General features: G+C 42.2%; 1 protein-coding gene across 2 annotated transcripts in view; it reads right to left on the bottom strand.

Annotated features, from left to right (window-relative positions):
- The window catches only part of SLC26A4 (solute carrier family 26 member 4), a 45,484-nt gene that overhangs the window by 6,635 nt on the left and 20,862 nt on the right, over nucleotides 1-17,987 (bottom strand). For both annotated transcript variants that reach the window (XM_036918973.2, XM_036918972.2), the window contains 11 exons: nucleotides 14,002-14,149; nucleotides 13,018-13,131; nucleotides 9,293-9,370; nucleotides 9,057-9,152; nucleotides 7,908-8,014; nucleotides 5,826-5,895; nucleotides 4,357-4,449; nucleotides 3,305-3,400; nucleotides 2,456-2,686; nucleotides 992-1,046; nucleotides 441-586 (listed from right to left, as the gene is read on the bottom strand). In XM_036918973.2, coding sequence (XP_036774868.2) covers nucleotides 441-586; nucleotides 992-1,046; nucleotides 2,456-2,686; nucleotides 3,305-3,400; nucleotides 4,357-4,449; nucleotides 5,826-5,895; nucleotides 7,908-8,014; nucleotides 9,057-9,152; nucleotides 9,293-9,370; nucleotides 13,018-13,131; nucleotides 14,002-14,149 — 1,234 coding nt within the window. The remainder of the gene's footprint in view (nucleotides 1-440; nucleotides 587-991; nucleotides 1,047-2,455; nucleotides 2,687-3,304; nucleotides 3,401-4,356; nucleotides 4,450-5,825; nucleotides 5,896-7,907; nucleotides 8,015-9,056; nucleotides 9,153-9,292; nucleotides 9,371-13,017; nucleotides 13,132-14,001; nucleotides 14,150-17,987) is intronic.

Genomic DNA, 17,987 nt, shown 5'->3' on the forward strand with positions numbered 1-17,987 from the left:
CAAAGATCAATTATGAACTAATGAACCCTACTTAAAGACATTTATAATCAAGAGTTTCCAGATTGCTGAGAATTTAAATTATGTGTGTATGCATAAATCACAGAAGATCCAAGATTTAGTACCTATATTCTGAAAACAGCTATATTAGGCATTATAGCTAGTGCCTACTTTTATTAGTAAACCTATACACTTTAGAATTAATATGGACTAGGTACTATCAAATGCTTTCCTATAAACCATCATATTTAATCATCATATCTACCCAGCAAAGTAAATGTTTTTACTTCCATTTTACTGAAGAGAAAACTGAAAATCTGAGAAGTTGAGCAGATGGTCTAAAATCTCACATGCCTGGGACGCTAGAGTTGTGGAATTTTTGCCGTTTACAGACATTGTGATAGTTTAGGTATGCTACATATGTAGAAAGGTTGAATGTTTACCGTATCTAAAATGGAATCTTGAACCTCTCGAGATTTAACCTGGTTCTGTAGGTGGAGGACAGCATCATGGACAGTCAAAAAGAATATGTCTTTCCTAATGTGATCATTAAAGAAACCACATTTCTCCAGCTTCTCTATCACATGATCTTCAAAAGAAAGAGATAATGTTTAGTTAGTCTATTTCTGTAATATAACCAATACTAAGTTTTTATAGCTCCTCCTTTCAATTTCAAAATGTGAGCCTGCTCTAAACTTTCTTTTCCAGCAGCACAGGGAATGGTTACACCATGAGTGTGGTTGTTGTAGAGGGCCTTGGTTCCTGAGCTCGTCCCTTTTGCTGGTGTACCATCCTCCGGCTGCTGTGAGCCCAGCTGCTGATGGTGAACGTGCTTGATGCCGCTGACTTAATTGTACACTTTAACACAACTAAAATGGCAAATTTTATATTGTACATATTTTACCATAATTTAAAAAAAGACCTTTGAACATCATGTACCCACATTCCAAGGTAGGAGAAAGCCTTATATAGATAAGGTTGTATATGCATTTACCTTGAAGCGATGCAAAGTACACATTTACATCAATTCTTTGGAATTCTTTGACAATCTAAAAATTTAAAAAGGAGAATTTGTAATAGTGAATAATTTTATCTGCCCACATTTCAGTTGCATTCAATTATTTGCTCAGGAGAAACTTCAACACTTTCAGGGTTAATCGGGACTTTGAGGAAAGCTCATTATTGGCAGAAAGTTCATTGTTGGCAAACCATAGAGGTTACCAACCTACAGTGATGGTACAACTAGGGATGAAAAGACCACCAGCAATAGTGCATACCAGCACAGCTCTCAAAAGCACAGAGGGGCTCAATAAAGAAAAGAAGGAAGTACAGGAGGCTTCATAATATAGCTCCAGAGAGACTAGAGACATGAGTATAAGTTTGTATCTTTATATATATATATATTACTATCACATGTACATCATAGTGGCTCAACAGTCCCTCTCCTCCTTCACCCTGTCCCCACCCACTCCCCTCCCCATTGGTAACCACTGGTCACTTCTCAGTGTCTATGACTTTGCTGCTGTTCTGTTCCTTCAGTTTTGTTTTCTTTTTATATTCCACAAATAAATGAAATCATATGGTATTTGTCTTTCTCCGCCTGGCTGATTTCACTGAGCATACTACCCTCTAGATCCATTCATGTCGTTGCAAATGGCAGGATTTATTTTCTTTTTATGGTTGAATAATATTCCATTGTGTATATGGACCACATCTTCATCCACTCATCTATTGATGGACACTTAGGTTGCTTCCATGTCTTGGCTACTGCAAACAGTGCAGTGATAAACACAGCGGTGCATATATTTTTTTGAATCATGGATTCGGTTTTCTTCAGGTAAATTCCTAGGAGTGGAGTTACTGGGTCATGAATTTATATCTTTGAGTGGAATATATATGGGTATGGATATGTGGCCACCAGATTTCAAATTTAAAAACTGACCTAAAAACCAAAGCCTACATAGTTTGACTGTGTCAGTGTCAATATACTGATTGTTATTTTGTACTGTAGTTACCACAGGGAGAAACTGGGTGAGGGGTACATAGGATCTCTCTGTACAATTTCTTATACCTTCATGTGAATCTACAATTATCTCAAACTATAAAGTTTAATTTTAAAAATCAAGATACAAAGCCTGTGGGCAATAATAATTAGAATTTGACATTTCTGGGGGGAAAATATCAAGATCTCTGTAAGTATGAAGTTTGGAAAAATTGAGGCACTGATAGATTAAGCAACTTGTCTGTGGTCACACTGCCACAGTGTGGCAAAGCCAGGATTCAACCCCCAGTGGTTTGGCTCCACAGCCTATGCCTTATAAAGCTATACATTCTACTGAAAAAATGTTCCCCTAGGAAAATTGCAGAGCTTGTATAAGCTTTTGTGAGGCTGGGCAACCCTTATCATTTTCCTATAGCCAAAACTGCAAATCTGTAATTCAAGGTAGTCGAACCTTACCATTAGCAATGACCTCACTCCAACAACATCCAGGAAAGACACAGCTCCACAATCAAGCACGAGGCTGTGGATTGGTACTTTGGGAACATTCACTTTTACTGGAAGCTCTGAGTTCCAATCCACTCGAATCTCTATTTCCTTGGTTGGGATATCAGGTTCTTCCAGATCTTCAATATCTTCATCAGGCTCAAAAGCATCATTTGATGAACCAGCACCACTTATAATGCCATTCTAAACAAAGAAAACACTGCCAACTTAATTGCCAGTGATTCAGGATGTCTTTCAACAGTTCATTTCCAATGAAGTACAAATCCTACACACTGTTACTTGGCAAGCACAATATTAAGGGGATGGATTCTTAAGGAATGAGGTTTACCTCAGTTCAAACTTTGACGTTCTCTAGGAAGGAAAATGGAAGAGCAGAGGAACCAGGAAACTTTGGATTTCTGGAAGATTGTGGAAGCTGGCCAAGGGATACGTGGGCAGGAGAGTCTGAATAAAAGGTAGTAGCTCTAAAGTTTGTAGCCTTACTGCCTTCTCTTGTGGATAATTTCCTGGTATCAAATTAGCATTTATTTTGTTCCTTTCAGCAAAAATTAGCTTTATTTCATAAGAGAAAAAAAATCACACCCTGTGTTTCCAGGGAGTTTTGCTGATTTTTTTTTCCTCTCCCATCCCCACATGCATACAAGAACAACTCAGCTGTTATTTGACATTGGTTTGCCTGTCATCTGCTTGTACACATCTGGGTACCAAAGAGGGTAAATTTTATTTTAGACTATCTAATGGCTTTCATTTTCTTATGGGAAAAGAAATAGTTTAACAGGGAAAAGAAAGATGTTGCCTCACCTTTGTTGCTCTTAAATTCCCTTTTTTGATGAGTTTCTGTATTTTCCTCAGTGCTTTCAGCCTCTTATTATACACTCTAATGGCATCAAATCCAACCTTGGAAAATAAATGTCAAGTTACTTAAAACGTCTGGTTCCTAATGCTCATTAATGGCAATTGTTATCTGGAAAGGTTATTTCTCAAGTGGCATTATTCCTTGAGACATCCTGCCAAAAAAGAAATTGTGAGGTCTGATGCAGGTCTCCACTACCAGGCCCCACACTCCACCCACCCAGAGACTCAGGGAAGACAGAAACATATTAGAGGCTCAAGACAATAAAAAACCATACAGCAAAAAATAAACCCTTTACCTGTAAAGCTGTGTTAACAAATTTCCTTGATATCACAGAGCCCTTTTGCTATTGCAAAATCTATGAGCATTCATCCGAACCAGTTTGCCTGGGAACTCATTTAGGAAACCACTGATCTAGAGGAAAACCTCATCTTTGAAGCATTTCATGGCATTCAAGACCAGAATATCATCCTTACACATTTCACTTGCACTTTTTATCCTTTATTCCAACTGGGTACCTTCCCTGAACCCCACCCTACACACATATTCCCACCTTCTACTCTCAGCTCATATACTTCCCAGACACCTGACATATCTCCTTCCTCTTGCCCAGCAACCACACAAAGTTTGATCAGTCCAACCTTTCTATGAACTCTTAACATTTACTATCTAAACTACTTATTTGGAACTCAAATTCTGTCTCGAGACATCTCAAGTGTTTTTGTCCAGCATAGTATTGTTACCTGGATTTTAATATATGTGGTGTTTTCCTCCTCTCCCCAAATATAAATTACTTAAGAGCAAGGATGTTATAATTCTCAGTGCCCTACACAAAGGGAATACAGCAAACATATACACACAAACACAAAGGGAATATAGCCTTAGTTCAGCTTGTGCCAGTAATTTTTTACTGAAGACTTAATGTAGAATTAATGTAACTATAGAATGAATGAAGTCTCAAAGGAGGTTAGAAATTGAGTTTCTGGGGATATGTACTTACAGCGGCCTTGATACATTTTTTAAAACCATCGACGTTGCCATAAAAGATAGGACTAGAAAACCTAAGAATTTTTACTCCTTCAGGTTCTTCAGTCTAGAGTTGAAAAGAAAATTTTCTCAGGTTAAATAATTTCAGACCTCATATATACCACTTCTGACCATTCAGCTAGGAGCCAAGTTATGAGTGCTCAGAGAAACTGGGTGGCTGCACTCAATTTCCCTTGAAAGGGGCCTCTCCCAGTTGGGAGGCAACAGTTACCCAACCTCCTGGACCTCCACAGTCCCATAGAATGTCAGTTAGAAAGGGCCTTGGAAAGCTACTACTCAATCCTCTGATTTCCAAATGAAGAATCTGAGGCTCAGAGCAATGACATGATATTTTGCCTCAGGTTCATCCCAGTGCCTACTCCCACCTTTTGGCAAAAATTCTTTAAAAATAGCAACAACAAAAAAGTGGCAAAATCGAGGAGATTTGCAGGAACTGAGGCCCCTGATGTCATTTGCTTTTTCTTACCCTGACAGCGGCCAGAACCCACAGAATCATAGACTTTTCTAGTTCTTAGGAATCACAGAAATCGTAGTCTAGCCCCTTCCAGTGAGAAAGCTGAGGTCCTGAGAGGCTGAGTGACTCGGGCAAGGTGTCCCCCAGTGGGGCCTACAGCTCAGAACTTCCCGGCTCAGCTGAGGGTTCCCTGAGCCAAAAGAGTCTCTAGAATTGTTTCTAGCTCTGGACGGCACTTGGCTGAACATGACTGAGAAAGAGTGTGGAAATGAATGAAGTAGGAGCTTCTGGGATTACAGGTTCAGTGTCCAACATTTTTTTAAAATGTTAAAATTAGACTATAACTTTCTGGGTTTGCATTAATTTTTTTTGCTTTTAAACACTATTTTATGCTAAATTTTTTTTTTTAATTTTTTTTCTCTGCTTTTTCATCTTCATTTTCCCCTGGTGGTCACTGAGACATTTTATTTGTTGGGAACACAAGCCCAGCAGTGGGATGTCTTTTTTTGTGTGTTTATTTCCCATATTAGATATTATTTCCTCCAATTTCAAGGATAGAACAAAAGGTCAAATTAAGGTACTTGGTGACAGGGAACTTGAAAGTCTCCTGTTAGAACTGAATGAAGAAAATCTTACAGGGATTTCAGACAAGTTTGTAGAGGATAAGGATTACTTAGCAGAGAAATAGAATTTTGATGCAATTTCTGGAGCTGATCAAATTGCTTATTTAAAAAAAAATCCTCTTACAATAGTTTTACATTAAAATGGCATTCAACTAGCATGGACAAAATTCATAGAAACCATGGATATCAGAGGGCACACTGGGTCAAAAGTTGTTGACTTTCCCAGAGGATGCCTCCCCCTTCAGCTCGCTGCCTCGTACCTAATATGGGAAGAGAGAAACCTGTCATCCTGAGCATCCAGACTAGCAGAGCCATGTCCTGCAAACATCTCACAGAGGCACTTACATTTTTGTAATTCTTGGTACTTTTGTAGATATCTGTGCTAGGGATGATTCCAAGGCCATTCCATGAGGGACTGAAAGAAGAAAAAATTAAGTTCAGGATTATTTGGATTAGGCATATTTTGGAATAAAAAAGAAGAAATAAGAGATACAAAAGAGCCCATGTTTCTGGTGTTTTTGGACTCTGTCTTTATTGCAGGTGGCATTCTCCTTAGCTAGCTCTGAGATGACCAGCTGCTGTTTGTGTGGAATTGGGGCAGGAGGAGGAGAAACCGTGGACTCTTTTCGGATGCCTGAGAAGCAGCGAGCCCCATGTTTCAGGTGTCTTAACACTTTATAGGGCAAGCAAAGCACGTTCACACACGTGAAATCTTACTGAAGCCTCACGTAAACCTGAAAGGGCAGCTGCGTTGTCCTATTGTCATTGCTGTGGTTCAGAGAAATTCAAAAAGGCCCCAGAGTTAAGGGGCAACTCCGCCTCTATCTTTGATACACGGGTCTTCAGTGCCTGGCACAGAGCCTGAAACTTACTTGGGAGTCGCCGCAGCTCTCCGGTGAAGTGTGGCCAGTCGGCGGTGATTAAGTTAGCCTCACTGTATAGAAATGGGAGCTGGAGGACCAGAAAAAAGTCCTTCCCAACAAACAGACTGTTGATTTCCTGTACCTGATGGCAATTAAATCAATTCCGTGAAATCTTCAAGTGTGACCAGGGACATATGCTAAACGTCATTCCTGAAGAAAGAGTATCTGTTTGGGGTAATCTCGGCAATGCGCTCTCTGGATCAGCCTTGTAATTACTAGAAATTAAATACTCTGGTGGACACTGCTGTCTGTGGCTAAAACCCTCGTTACCAAATAGGAAGCTAAAAACACCTGCCACCAGTTTCTCCTGGGCTTCCTGTGCTGTGCTGAATTTTAACTTAAAGCTCATGAGCTCTATAGTCTAACTCTAGCAAATCCTTCTCTCCCAACCACAGCCCACAAGAAAAAGGAGCCTGAGGCATATGGAGCTCAAGCAGGAGCATCTTCCAAGGACAGTTTCTGAGTTATTTCCCAACAGCAAATGCAGGGCTCTTTGGGGGCCTGCGAACTCTTGGGGGCCCTGTGGCAACCAGCGCAGGACACTGCGGCAGTGAACGCCAACTTCCAGGGCAGGGAAAAGGGAGAGAAGGAGAAGTGGCTGGTAGAACAGGAAAGGTGGGCTTAGGTTAAGCTGAAGATGTCTGTGTTGATGTTTTTCCAGGTTTCTTACTGCTCTGTGGCCCCAGCACAGGCAGAGAAGGGGCCAGAAGTCTGCAACAATAACAGGGGTTCTGAGGAAGGAGATAGGCTCTCTGACCAGACAATTCCACATACCAAAGCCTCTCAGGAGTCACAACAAACAAACAAACAAACAAACAAACAACCGTACACCTGCGGGCTCCCACCCCGACTGGTTTGGGTTACTGCTCCCACTCTGCGTATGAGCCAGTTTCATCTGCTTCACACAACCACGTGGCTTATTGGGTTCACTCCTTATCTGGTGGGTGCGATTGAATTTTTATTACAGTCAACCCTTTTTAAGTCTCCTGTTTTGGGTAACAAACTTCTGGGTTCCTAGCGTCAAAAGAAAATGAAGTATATTTAGCAGCTGTCTTGTCCTAAGCCTTGGGTCCATGGCCTCACATATTTCATTTGCAGGAATAACTACAAAGCAGCCTGCATCCTTTGCTGAATCATGTATCTTTTAGTCTTACCACAACTGAAAGGAAAGGGCAGCAGTACAGCTGTGACTAGGTGCAGATTTGGGAGTGAGAGACATCTGGGTTCAAATCCTGGCTCTGCCACTTACCAGCTGTGTGATCTTGGGGAAGGTTCAACTTTTCTGAGTTTTATTATTCTCATAATAGAACCTATTCACAAGATTTTTTTTTTGAAGATTAAGTATGATAACATGGTTAAAGCACTGTGGGCTCAATTCACAGAAGCACTCAATGTATAGTAGCTATTATGAAAGAAGTAGTGTCACTATGTGTATCAAAGTGGGATAAGGAATCTCAGGGTGTGTTATCCTGATCGCAGGTAATTGGAGTCTAATAATACTCACAACTGAACTCTCAGAACCACAGTCAGTAATCCAAACATAAGGCCAGCTAGTAAACCAAGGTCCAGCCCCAGAATGATGGACGCAATACATGTAAACACCCAGATAGCCTAGGAAAAAAATGGGAATGGAAAAGAATTACAGTAATTCATCAGGTACCATCAGGTGAGAGACTGCCTGTAGAAATAATAAGATCAATTTTCCATGAACGAATTATAGCTTTTTTAAATATTCTGACTTTATTTCATATTTAAGTGGGAGTGGAAATCGACCTTCCCAGTAAAGACCAGCTGTCCCATTTAAATGTTTTTCTATTTAATTTTTGAATAGGTAATATATTAACATGGGTCAAAATGGAATTAATATGTAAAGGCTGTACAATGGAAAATCTTGTTTCCAACCCCCTCCCTTCCCCACCCATTCCCAACTTCCCTCCCTAATTGTATCCTCTTTTATTTCTGTATGTGTGTGTGTGCGCCTGAACATCTGGACACTTTTCACCAGCATTTCTTTTTGCAAATACAGGCAAATATAAACACACAGCATATCTTGTTTTCCTATCTTTTAGTGTATTATCCACACTATTCTATTCTGCACTGATCTCTTTTTTACTTAAAAGTTTGTCTTGGAGATATTTCAATATCAATATATAGGAAGTTTTCTCATTCTTTTTATCTGTCCTGGTTTAAATTAGAGCAGCAGGCAAAAGGATTTAACTTCTGGTTTTTACAGTCTCTCAGAATGGTTGTGAAGGTTAGTTTGATCAGAATTACAATCAAGGGTTTTAGACTTTCTGTTTTCTTTTTGCTCAGTGCTGTGTTTTGTTTCATTTGTGCTTGTAAACTAGAGTTTACAACTGAAATATGTAAACTAGAATGTGTTTAGCTGGTTTGTGGCCAAGGGTATATGAATGAGCTCATATGGGATTCTTCCTGGATGGCAATGGATCTCCCCAGGGACACAGTCTCTTCACAAAACTTGTCCACCTGGCAGACCTCACAGCTTTGGCTTGCCCACACAATTTTAATTTCTGCTCTGGGGTTCCCAAAATGCAAGTATGACTTAGAAGATAAGGGGACACAACGATGTGGCAGGAAGCATGTAAGAACCAACTTTTATTTTAGAGAAAAAAATGGGTGGTAAGTGACTTACAGCATCAATCTTATTCTGCTTCCACAGACGAGGAATGTCACACACCTGCATAAACATCCCTTTCAGGTTGGCAATTACAACAGCTGCCAAGACTGACTGCCAAGAGAGACAGGGAAGGCTGTGTTATTTAGGGGAATGGTTTTCGATGGGATGCTTCAAAACCCTCCTGTTATTTCTCTGGTGGCAGAGCAATGAAGGGAAATTATGCAATCAATGTGCCAAGGAGCAGGTTATACCTTCTGCAAGGGTTCCAGCAGCTTCCCCAGGGCAACAATGGCAACCATCACAATCCCAGCGGAGATAATGCCAGCAACCTGAAAGACATGCACCTCCTATGAACAGGGCCCGCCCTGCTCCCTGGGGTCTCCCGGCTCCCTGGGTGTACACAGGAGCCTGCCTGCCTGTGGGTGCCCCTGATGCTTCTCTACTCCCCGTTCTGCTCAGGACTATTAAGACAGATGAGAATTATTTACTAAAACTCTACACAATTGAGGAAAAATGGAAAACATATATACAGGAACTGTGACAGAGAGACTAAAGAAAATTTGGAGACTATGCATGCTGAAATAAAGGCAGTTTGACCTGGATTTCATTTGGATGTATTACACACCTATAGCTTGAGTGTCAACTCAGAAGGCCAAACTTCTGATAATTTGCCACACCAGGAAACATGCAGCTCCCCCCGTTCCCTGGAACAGACTGTTGTAGTGTTCTTGGGAAAGAAATCCTCAGGGCACACATCTGATTCGTTTGCATTATTGAAGCAGCAGCCATAATACCAACACCCAGCACTTCATTCTCGGAGCACATGGTTCCCATGGAAGTGTCAGAGAAAAAAAATGTACCAGTCCTACTGCAAATTCAAAATGCTACATGAGCCTATGGAGAGGTGGGCCCGTGCCTCCCTTTCTCTCATGGTTCCCTAGGTGCAGCTCAGAGTTTGGCCCACAGCAGCCCAGCGGGTAACAGGCAATGGCAGGGGTGAAGGACCTTCAGAAACTTTACCTTCACAGGCAAAAAAGCTCTCCTAAGATCCATAAATAGTTAGGAGAGAGCTGAGGGAGTGGGACTATTCTCTGGTTTGATTAGATGACCACTGAATTCTCTGCTGAGACAGCTGAGGCATGGCCGAGGTGGACTAGAAGCTCTGAAACAAAGGAGAGAAGGAGACAGGAAGCCAGAAGCAAAGCTATCGGAGAGGAAGCAGCAGGCAAGACTGGCGTGGACCTGAATGCTGCGTACTGCAGGATGCTGGAGCAGCAGGAGACAGACAGAGCTGATGTGAACAGGCAAGCCGCAGGCTTCAGGACATTTCACGGTCACTCTTTCACCCCACCTGGCAAAGTGATGGCTCACATTCAGGCTGTGGTCAGTCAGCCTGAGGCTATAGCATGTAATGTACTAACTAAAAACTTGGCTTTGTGCATCCAGGTCCCTTTTTCTAGGCTCCTTGTTACCAGATAGGCCCACATCTCCAGGTTCCCAATACCTTGGTGGCTTTCTCCTCAGCTATGTAAGCAGAGAAGCCACCATCCTCCCTGTCTCCCTCCCTCCCTTCCTTCCTTTCTTCCATACCATTACTTGGCCAATATTTACTGTCTCACTGAGGGTGTAGGGCTCTGTGAATTGGTGAGAGTGATGGAGATTTGGGGGCAGGGACCACAGGCAGCTGCCCAACTCATGCCAGGATGGTAGCCACCTACTCGTCAGGTAATATGTAATATGTAATAATACGCCTCCAGTCACCAGGGCCAAGATGAGTTAGGGTCACTACATTCAAATCTGTGAGGGGTCCATTACTTGTACTTACTTTACAAGGCTGATTTGTGGGACATGCTAAAGATTTTATATCTGTGAGCAGATTCAGTTACTAGAAAATGGATTATTCTGTTGAGAGGGTAATCAGAGCCAGAAAATAGTTTGTAATCAGAAATAGTTTTTCACGAGTCTGCAGGAGTCAGGTGGGGCTGAGAGAAGGAACAGGTTGCAATGTTGAACCCCACAATCTGCAGATATGCTGAAAACAGTTAATGATCACTAATGCTCACTCTTCCATTCACTCGCTTGGCAAATATTTGCTGGGTGCGTCTTACGTGTCAGGCACAATACATGTATCATAGGTACTATGACGCTGGTCCTATCTTGAGGAGTTAATGACTGGAACAATGAGGATTTACAAACATGTGGCAAGACTTCACCAACATTTTCTTATTTAATCCTCACAACAATCCTATGAGGTGGATATTGTTATTCTTCCCATTATATAGAGGCTGAAACTGAGGCTCCAGCCTAAGAGAAAACATGGGAAGCCACACAGCAAGGGAAGACCTGCCAGTTTATTTGGTCACGAGTCCCTGGATTTCAGTCCAGGTACTTAGACCTCTAACCCCAAAACTTAGTATACATTTCAGTAATTAAGTAGCACGCCATTTCTGTGCTTGTTTCATTCTTCAATACTGAAATCCTGGCATCTTTCATTCCTAACTATAATACATGCCAGTGTGTGGCAGGGGGTATTAGCTTACCGGAACACCATTATCCCCAAGCCCTCTGCCAAGGAATCATCTTACACAGGCATTCTTACTGGGGTGGCTGGCCCGTGCCTCACTTGAGCCTGGAGGTAACGGCGAGAGAGTGGACATGAGCAGCAGGGGATGTGCCTGCCCCCGCCGTAGCCTTGTGTCCTGAGTGTGTCAATGTCCTGTCTCACACAGAGGCAGCAGAAGCTCCTGCAGCTGACAGCTGCCACCGGACACCAGTATGCTTTTGGAAATCACCTCTGACCTCTCCCGCTTCATTGCAGATCTCTGGGTGTGCCTCCTGGAATGGGCTGTATTATCTAACCACACAGGGAGAAATGTTTGCCCCCCACAGGGGAAACTCAATTTTAAAAAGAAAAATTCTGAAAATTAAAATTAAAATTTGTGTTCAATAGGACCCAAGATATTGGAAGAGGACCATTCCTCCAACCCGGTCACAAAGATCCATGATAAATCATGCACACCTAGGTGACAATTAAAGCCCTCCCTGGGCAATCCATGTTGGAGTCATTAGCAGTCTCCGTCTCTTTTATACTTATTTGCAAGTGTCTTCCTTATCCGGAGACAGTGTGTGTGTGTCTGTGTGTGTGTGTTACACTATTTATTTTGGGTTTGTTCTCATTTACAGTCTCAATGGACTTTTTACTCAAATAACAGCTCTTTCTGTGTTGAGAGGAAAACCCTCCATGCAAAACATAAACACAATTCCCAAGGCCAGCCCTGTTCCCATCTATTTGATTGGCATATCTGATTCCATGTACTCCTGTAAAGGATGGCCTTTGAGAAAAAATCCAGAGCTTTCTGGCCAATAAAAGGAGGGCTTATCCAGAGATTAACTGAGATACTGGTTTTGGGGTTACCTTGAGAATTTTAGGAAAAAAAAAACCTTACTCAAAAAGAAATGTCAAAATGTTACAATAAAAATATTCTTGGCTGGCAAACTGATTGCTCTGGGGACCAGAGGCCTCTGGAGGGAGACCTGATCCTTGTAACAATCCTGGTCCTTGTAAAGGAAATGTAAATAGATGCTTTTTGTTGTCCTGAGAATATCCTCACTCACTAAGCCTTCTCTTTCCCCAGATAACAAGTGGATACAAATCAGCATATTCTTCCTCACAGATTCCCTCTCAGTCATTACTACCCCTGGAAAAGCAGGGTAGAGTAGCTCTCTGCCAGCTGGGCACTGCCCTTCCAATACAAAGAGATTTGTTTGCTAATTGCTGCATAAATGTTGGTGGGGCGGGAGATCAAGGAGACAGATAGGCCCTGGTGGGACCAGATGAGGAAGTACGAGTCTCTCCCTTCCCAAAGGCTAAATGTCCTGCTCGGTTTTGGTGCAAGCCTCGCTGAGCCACCATTCCCCTTCCCCTGGATCGTTCATTGAGGAAGAAGGTATTACCACGCCAGCCGCCGTCCTGTACCTGTGTCTTTCCCCCAGTGCTCTCCTGGACAGCAGTGCGGGACAGGGCAGTGGTGGCCACAAAACAAGAGAAGAATCCCGAGAAGATGTTGCTGATCCCAAAGGCAATGAATTCCTAAGGGAGAGACTGGATGACAGCAATGCCACAAACATAGGCTTTGCAAGCCCCTCACCAAATGTTTAAGAACATTAAGAATGCAAACTCCCAAACCCTAGCCCCGATTTGGTTTTTCCCATTCAAGGTGCTGGGCAGCCTTGAAAGACACTAGGAGTTTGTGCTCCACAGAGTCCTCTCTGCTGTCAGTCGTTTTGAAGGTTGGCAAGGTATGGTAACTGATCTTTGCAAAATGCTTATTTCACTTCCTAGTGCGTGGCGCATAGGCAGTGCTCATAGAAAGCATTTTTTTCTGCGGCTGGGTATTGGCCATGAAGCATATTATGACTAGGAGGGCTATTATTCTGCTTGATGATGAATTATTTAACTGCTGTAATTGCAATGCTGTGCTCTCGGAAACAAACTGTACTTGCATTTTTGCAAACAGAGCAGCATAAAATCAGCTCACCTGGCAATGTATCATACACCTACAGACACTGTCCTGCATTCCTGAATTGCACAATGAACCGCCTCAATTTCAAGTGGTCACAACTATTATCAATGGTGTTCATTGCCCTACTTTGCCATCATAGCTGCCATTAAAGAAAATTTAACCAGGAGATACTTACTCTGGACTAAAATATTAACTTCTAATATTATTTATGCACTGACAGAATTAACTTTTAAAATTAGGATTGCTTCAACTTATTTCTTAAAAAAGGAAATATGCATGCATATTTCAAAATAAATGTCAAATAAGCATGTACATGAGGGAAACCTACTCACTAAGGTCTGGTGGAAGAAACCAAACCCTTCTCTAGCAGACAACACAATCTTTCCCATTTTATGTTTTTTAATTTTCAGCCCTGTTTGGGAAAAGGGTGACCATACCTGGTTCCCATCGATGGTGTAATCATGCTTGATGGCATATACTTTTCCTACAGACACGGCAATAGCATAAGCCACCACAGCGATGGAAAATGACGCAGCCAGCATCTCAGAAAACAAGCTCACAGGTGGAAGTGCGGGAGGCAGAAACCTAGTGAGTTTTTTAATGACAAAATGCAGTGAAGATTTGACCACAATTCTCTTTTTCTACCTCATCGAATGCTGTATCAACCCAGCCACAAGTCAGACAGAAAACTACTTGATCCAGGAAGGCAAAAAGCACCTATGGAATATAAGCGGCTGTATCTGCTTTTATAACTTTTCATCAGAAGTTGGTGTTATCTCACTGGTGGCTTCCTTTGTCCTCCTACTTGAAAGCCTATAAATGCCACCTTATCTGTACCTCTGAAATGAATAAATCTGTCACTACAGATTCTTTAATATCACACAATCCTATGCCATGATGTTTCACAGATTAGTGTTTCTCCTTACACTGTTTCATCTTGAAGGTCTTTAAATGTAAAAGATACCCTAGCCCATAAAATGCAATTTACCCTGTATGTAGAGATGTCAGGTCTGTGGGACTAGAAAATAGCATTATCCTAAGAGACAGAATATAAGATGCTAAAAGAGCTAAGTGGAAAATTCATCCATATCTTAAGAACCATGATGTTTAAAATTTTCTTGAATCGAAAAAAGATTAAATTCAGGTAAGTATCAGAATGCTCCGTGGTCACAATAACTAAGACATCCCAATGAGTGTGGAGTCAAATGACTCTACAAACCATATAAAGAAATAACATGTACACCTGAAACAAATATAGTATTTTATACCAACTACAGTAAAAAACATTTTTAAAAAGAAATACATTTACAAGTTAATAATCATGTGGTTGTCCCTAAAAGTAAAAATTTGGGGATGATTTTCATTTACCTATATCTTCATATGGTCTAAGTTGAAAGGTCTCTAGCCAAAACAAAAATCAAAAAACCAAACCAATCTCTCCCACTTACCTTACTTACACCTGATGTTCCTTTAATAGGAAATTATATTTTGTTCCCTATAATTAGGGGGAAGTGGTAAAGTAGAAATAAGATTCTTACAAAAAAACTGTAGACATTTAGAGTTAGATAATATCTTAGTATTATCCAAATTAATATCCTAACCTAATATCCTATAAATTGTTGAATACACCTCTCTTATTTTGTTGAGAAGTGTACTGAAGCCTATAAAAGTGAAGTGATTTGTCTGGGGTCATTTAGTAGGTCCAGGTATGAATGATAAATGTTCGGTGATTTCCTAGGTCCAGCTCTGCTGGTTCTCTGCCCTTTCAGCCTTTTTCTCCCCACAGGTGAGGTCAATTTTCAGACTCCATTTCTCCCACATCCCATCCTAACCCACATGTAAGCTCAGGAATGGATCTTACCTGCAGGCAGGGGGACAGTGGGAACTGAACTTGAGTGACTCAGCATCACAGCTCCACTAGTCTGGATGTGACCTTGGACCTCACTTCTCAACACCAGGCTTCTGACTTGTTCCTGAGACCCAATCAACCCCACTTCAGGTAATGGGGTCTGTCAGGATAATGGCTATTTTCCAGTCCCACAAAGAGGTTAGTTTTGATAGCAATCTAATGCCCACTGCCTGGCTGGCTGCCTACTTCTCCAAATCCAGATCCTTCTAACAAATCCTTGATCTCCCAGCATTACAAAGTGGAAAGTACGAAGACTTGAAGTCAAAGGACCTGAAGACTGGCTCCATCACTCTGTAAGTAACTTTCTGACTTGGGCATATTATTTATTCCTTCCAAGTTCCAGTTTTTTCAGCTCTCAGATAGGGACTCTATACTCTTCTCAAGGGTTATTGGAAGGTTTAAATGAAGTATTAGATGTGTAAGCAACTAGTACCTACACACAGTAGGCACTCAGTAAATGATGGCCATGAGTCTGCCATCCATCTGTATTGTGTTGCTGAATCTTAATGGTGCCAATTTTTTGCCCCAAGCCACTCAACTTGGGGCCCTGGCTTGACATCACCCGATGGTGTCTGAGCAAGCCTTTCCCCTCGCTCCTGCCCTCCCTCAGTGGACACAACTCTCGGCAAATTGTGTGCTCCTCAGTGGCCCCATTTGGCTGCAGCCAACCCTTCCCCATCTGGCCTGGCCGTGAAAGAACGCACAAAGGGGAGCCAGAGTGTGACGCACACTTTCTGAAAAGATGAGGATGGGGAGTGGGGATCCCTGAAAGGCCAAGGGACCCACAGGGGGAGTCAGCCCGATGAACGTGACACCAACTGCATACTTTTACTTCAGGCTGGCCCTGACATTCAGCACATGTGCCGCCACTCCAGCTACAGCGGTTAAAGTGGCCCTCAGAAGGCAGCCTGGAGAATTCCCCTGTGCTGCACTTTCAAGTTCAAGTACAAAGCGCGTCACTTTGAAACAGTGGTGACAAACATGATGATGATGAGGACCACTGGTGAGGAGGGGGCCCGTCACTGTATGTGCAGAGATGAGGCAGAGAAGAAAGAATAGGGACTAAAGTGTAGAGGAAAAGCAGTCTATCCTGTTGGTATGGGTTTAAAAAAAAGAAAAAAACAGGACAGAAGAGGTCAAAGAGAAGACTAGGTTCTAATGAGTAAGGAGCTGGACACATTAAGAGCTGCAGGATAAAGACCAGTCACATGAGAAGACGGGCATGTTGTGACCAGCCCTCTTAGCAGCAGCTGGTTAAGGAAAAGCCTTAGTGAATTTGAATGAGGCCTTTGCTTTGGGTGAATCCTAGTGGGATACTCAGATACTGACTGGACATGGAACAGTTATATGTTTGTCCAGGGAGAGAGAAGCAGAGTCTAGGTTTTTGGCTCTCCAATGGGACAGTGCTGTTGGGACTGAGCTATCCTAACACATGGCATTGACCCTGAAAGGAAGAAAAGGAAGCTGCCACCAGCAGCCTTGGTTTTATTGCCTTATTGGAGGATTGGAGCAGGAGGGGAGCCCAAGACGGGCTAGCACAGTCTTTCTCTTTATTCCTCTTCTTTTCATCATACGCATTCTATTTTCCTTTTCTTCAGTCTCTCCACTCCACCCTTCCTTTTCCAGGTTTGTTTAATGTCATTCCACTTGCTTCTGTGCTACCATGTGAGGTCAGACAATAAAGGTCAATCTTGTGGCTTGTTTACAATGGCATAGCCTTGGGTATTTTACCCCTTCAACAACTGTTGCCTACTATGAGCTAGGTACTGTGCTGCGAAGACAGGGCTGAACAAGACAAATGGGCTCATGGCCCCCGATGAGGAGCATGTAGTCCTCGGGGCGGGCAGCTTAGGTTAGCTGCCAACTCACACCACGTGGTCTGTCAGAGGATTCAACTCACCTAAACCCAAGAACAAGTGGCTAGAGATCCATTCTCAGAGGAGAGCAAGGAAAGCTCTGGAGAGGGCCAGAAAGGAGAATGGAGGGCAGCAGAAATGAGTTCCCCAAATCTATTAATGGAACATAGATTGATGGACAGGACCACCTCCAACGGGCCCATCTAAGGAAGCTTTACAGAATGGACCTATGAAATATATATTTTACGGGATAGTTGTTTGTTTGTCACTACTCAAACAATCCACTTGCTAGAGTGAAAATGCCAGAACAAGTAGCCACACTGCATCTTTTATCAACCAATTCCCTCCAGCATCAGAAATCACTATCAAACTGTTGATCCTGTAATGTAGAATTTCCTAACTTTATCTGATCATAAGAATCACTTGAAGTGCTTTTGAAAAATATACATTGGCAGGACCCTTGTCTGAAAAGCCTGATTCAGTAGGTTTGGGGTGGGAAACAGGAATCTGTGTTAACAAGGATTTCATGTGACTCTAGATACACTAGAGTGGATAATATACGTTAATCCCCATGGAGCTGCTTGTAATTTTTCAGATGAACAGATATTAGAAGAAATCAGAAATCTTACGGTTGATCAAATGGAAAGGCAGCAGCTCC

This window comes from Manis pentadactyla, chromosome 7 (assembly GCF_030020395.1).
Source record: "Manis pentadactyla isolate mManPen7 chromosome 7, mManPen7.hap1, whole genome shotgun sequence".
Taxonomy (NCBI): Eukaryota; Metazoa; Chordata; class Mammalia; order Pholidota; family Manidae; genus Manis; species Manis pentadactyla.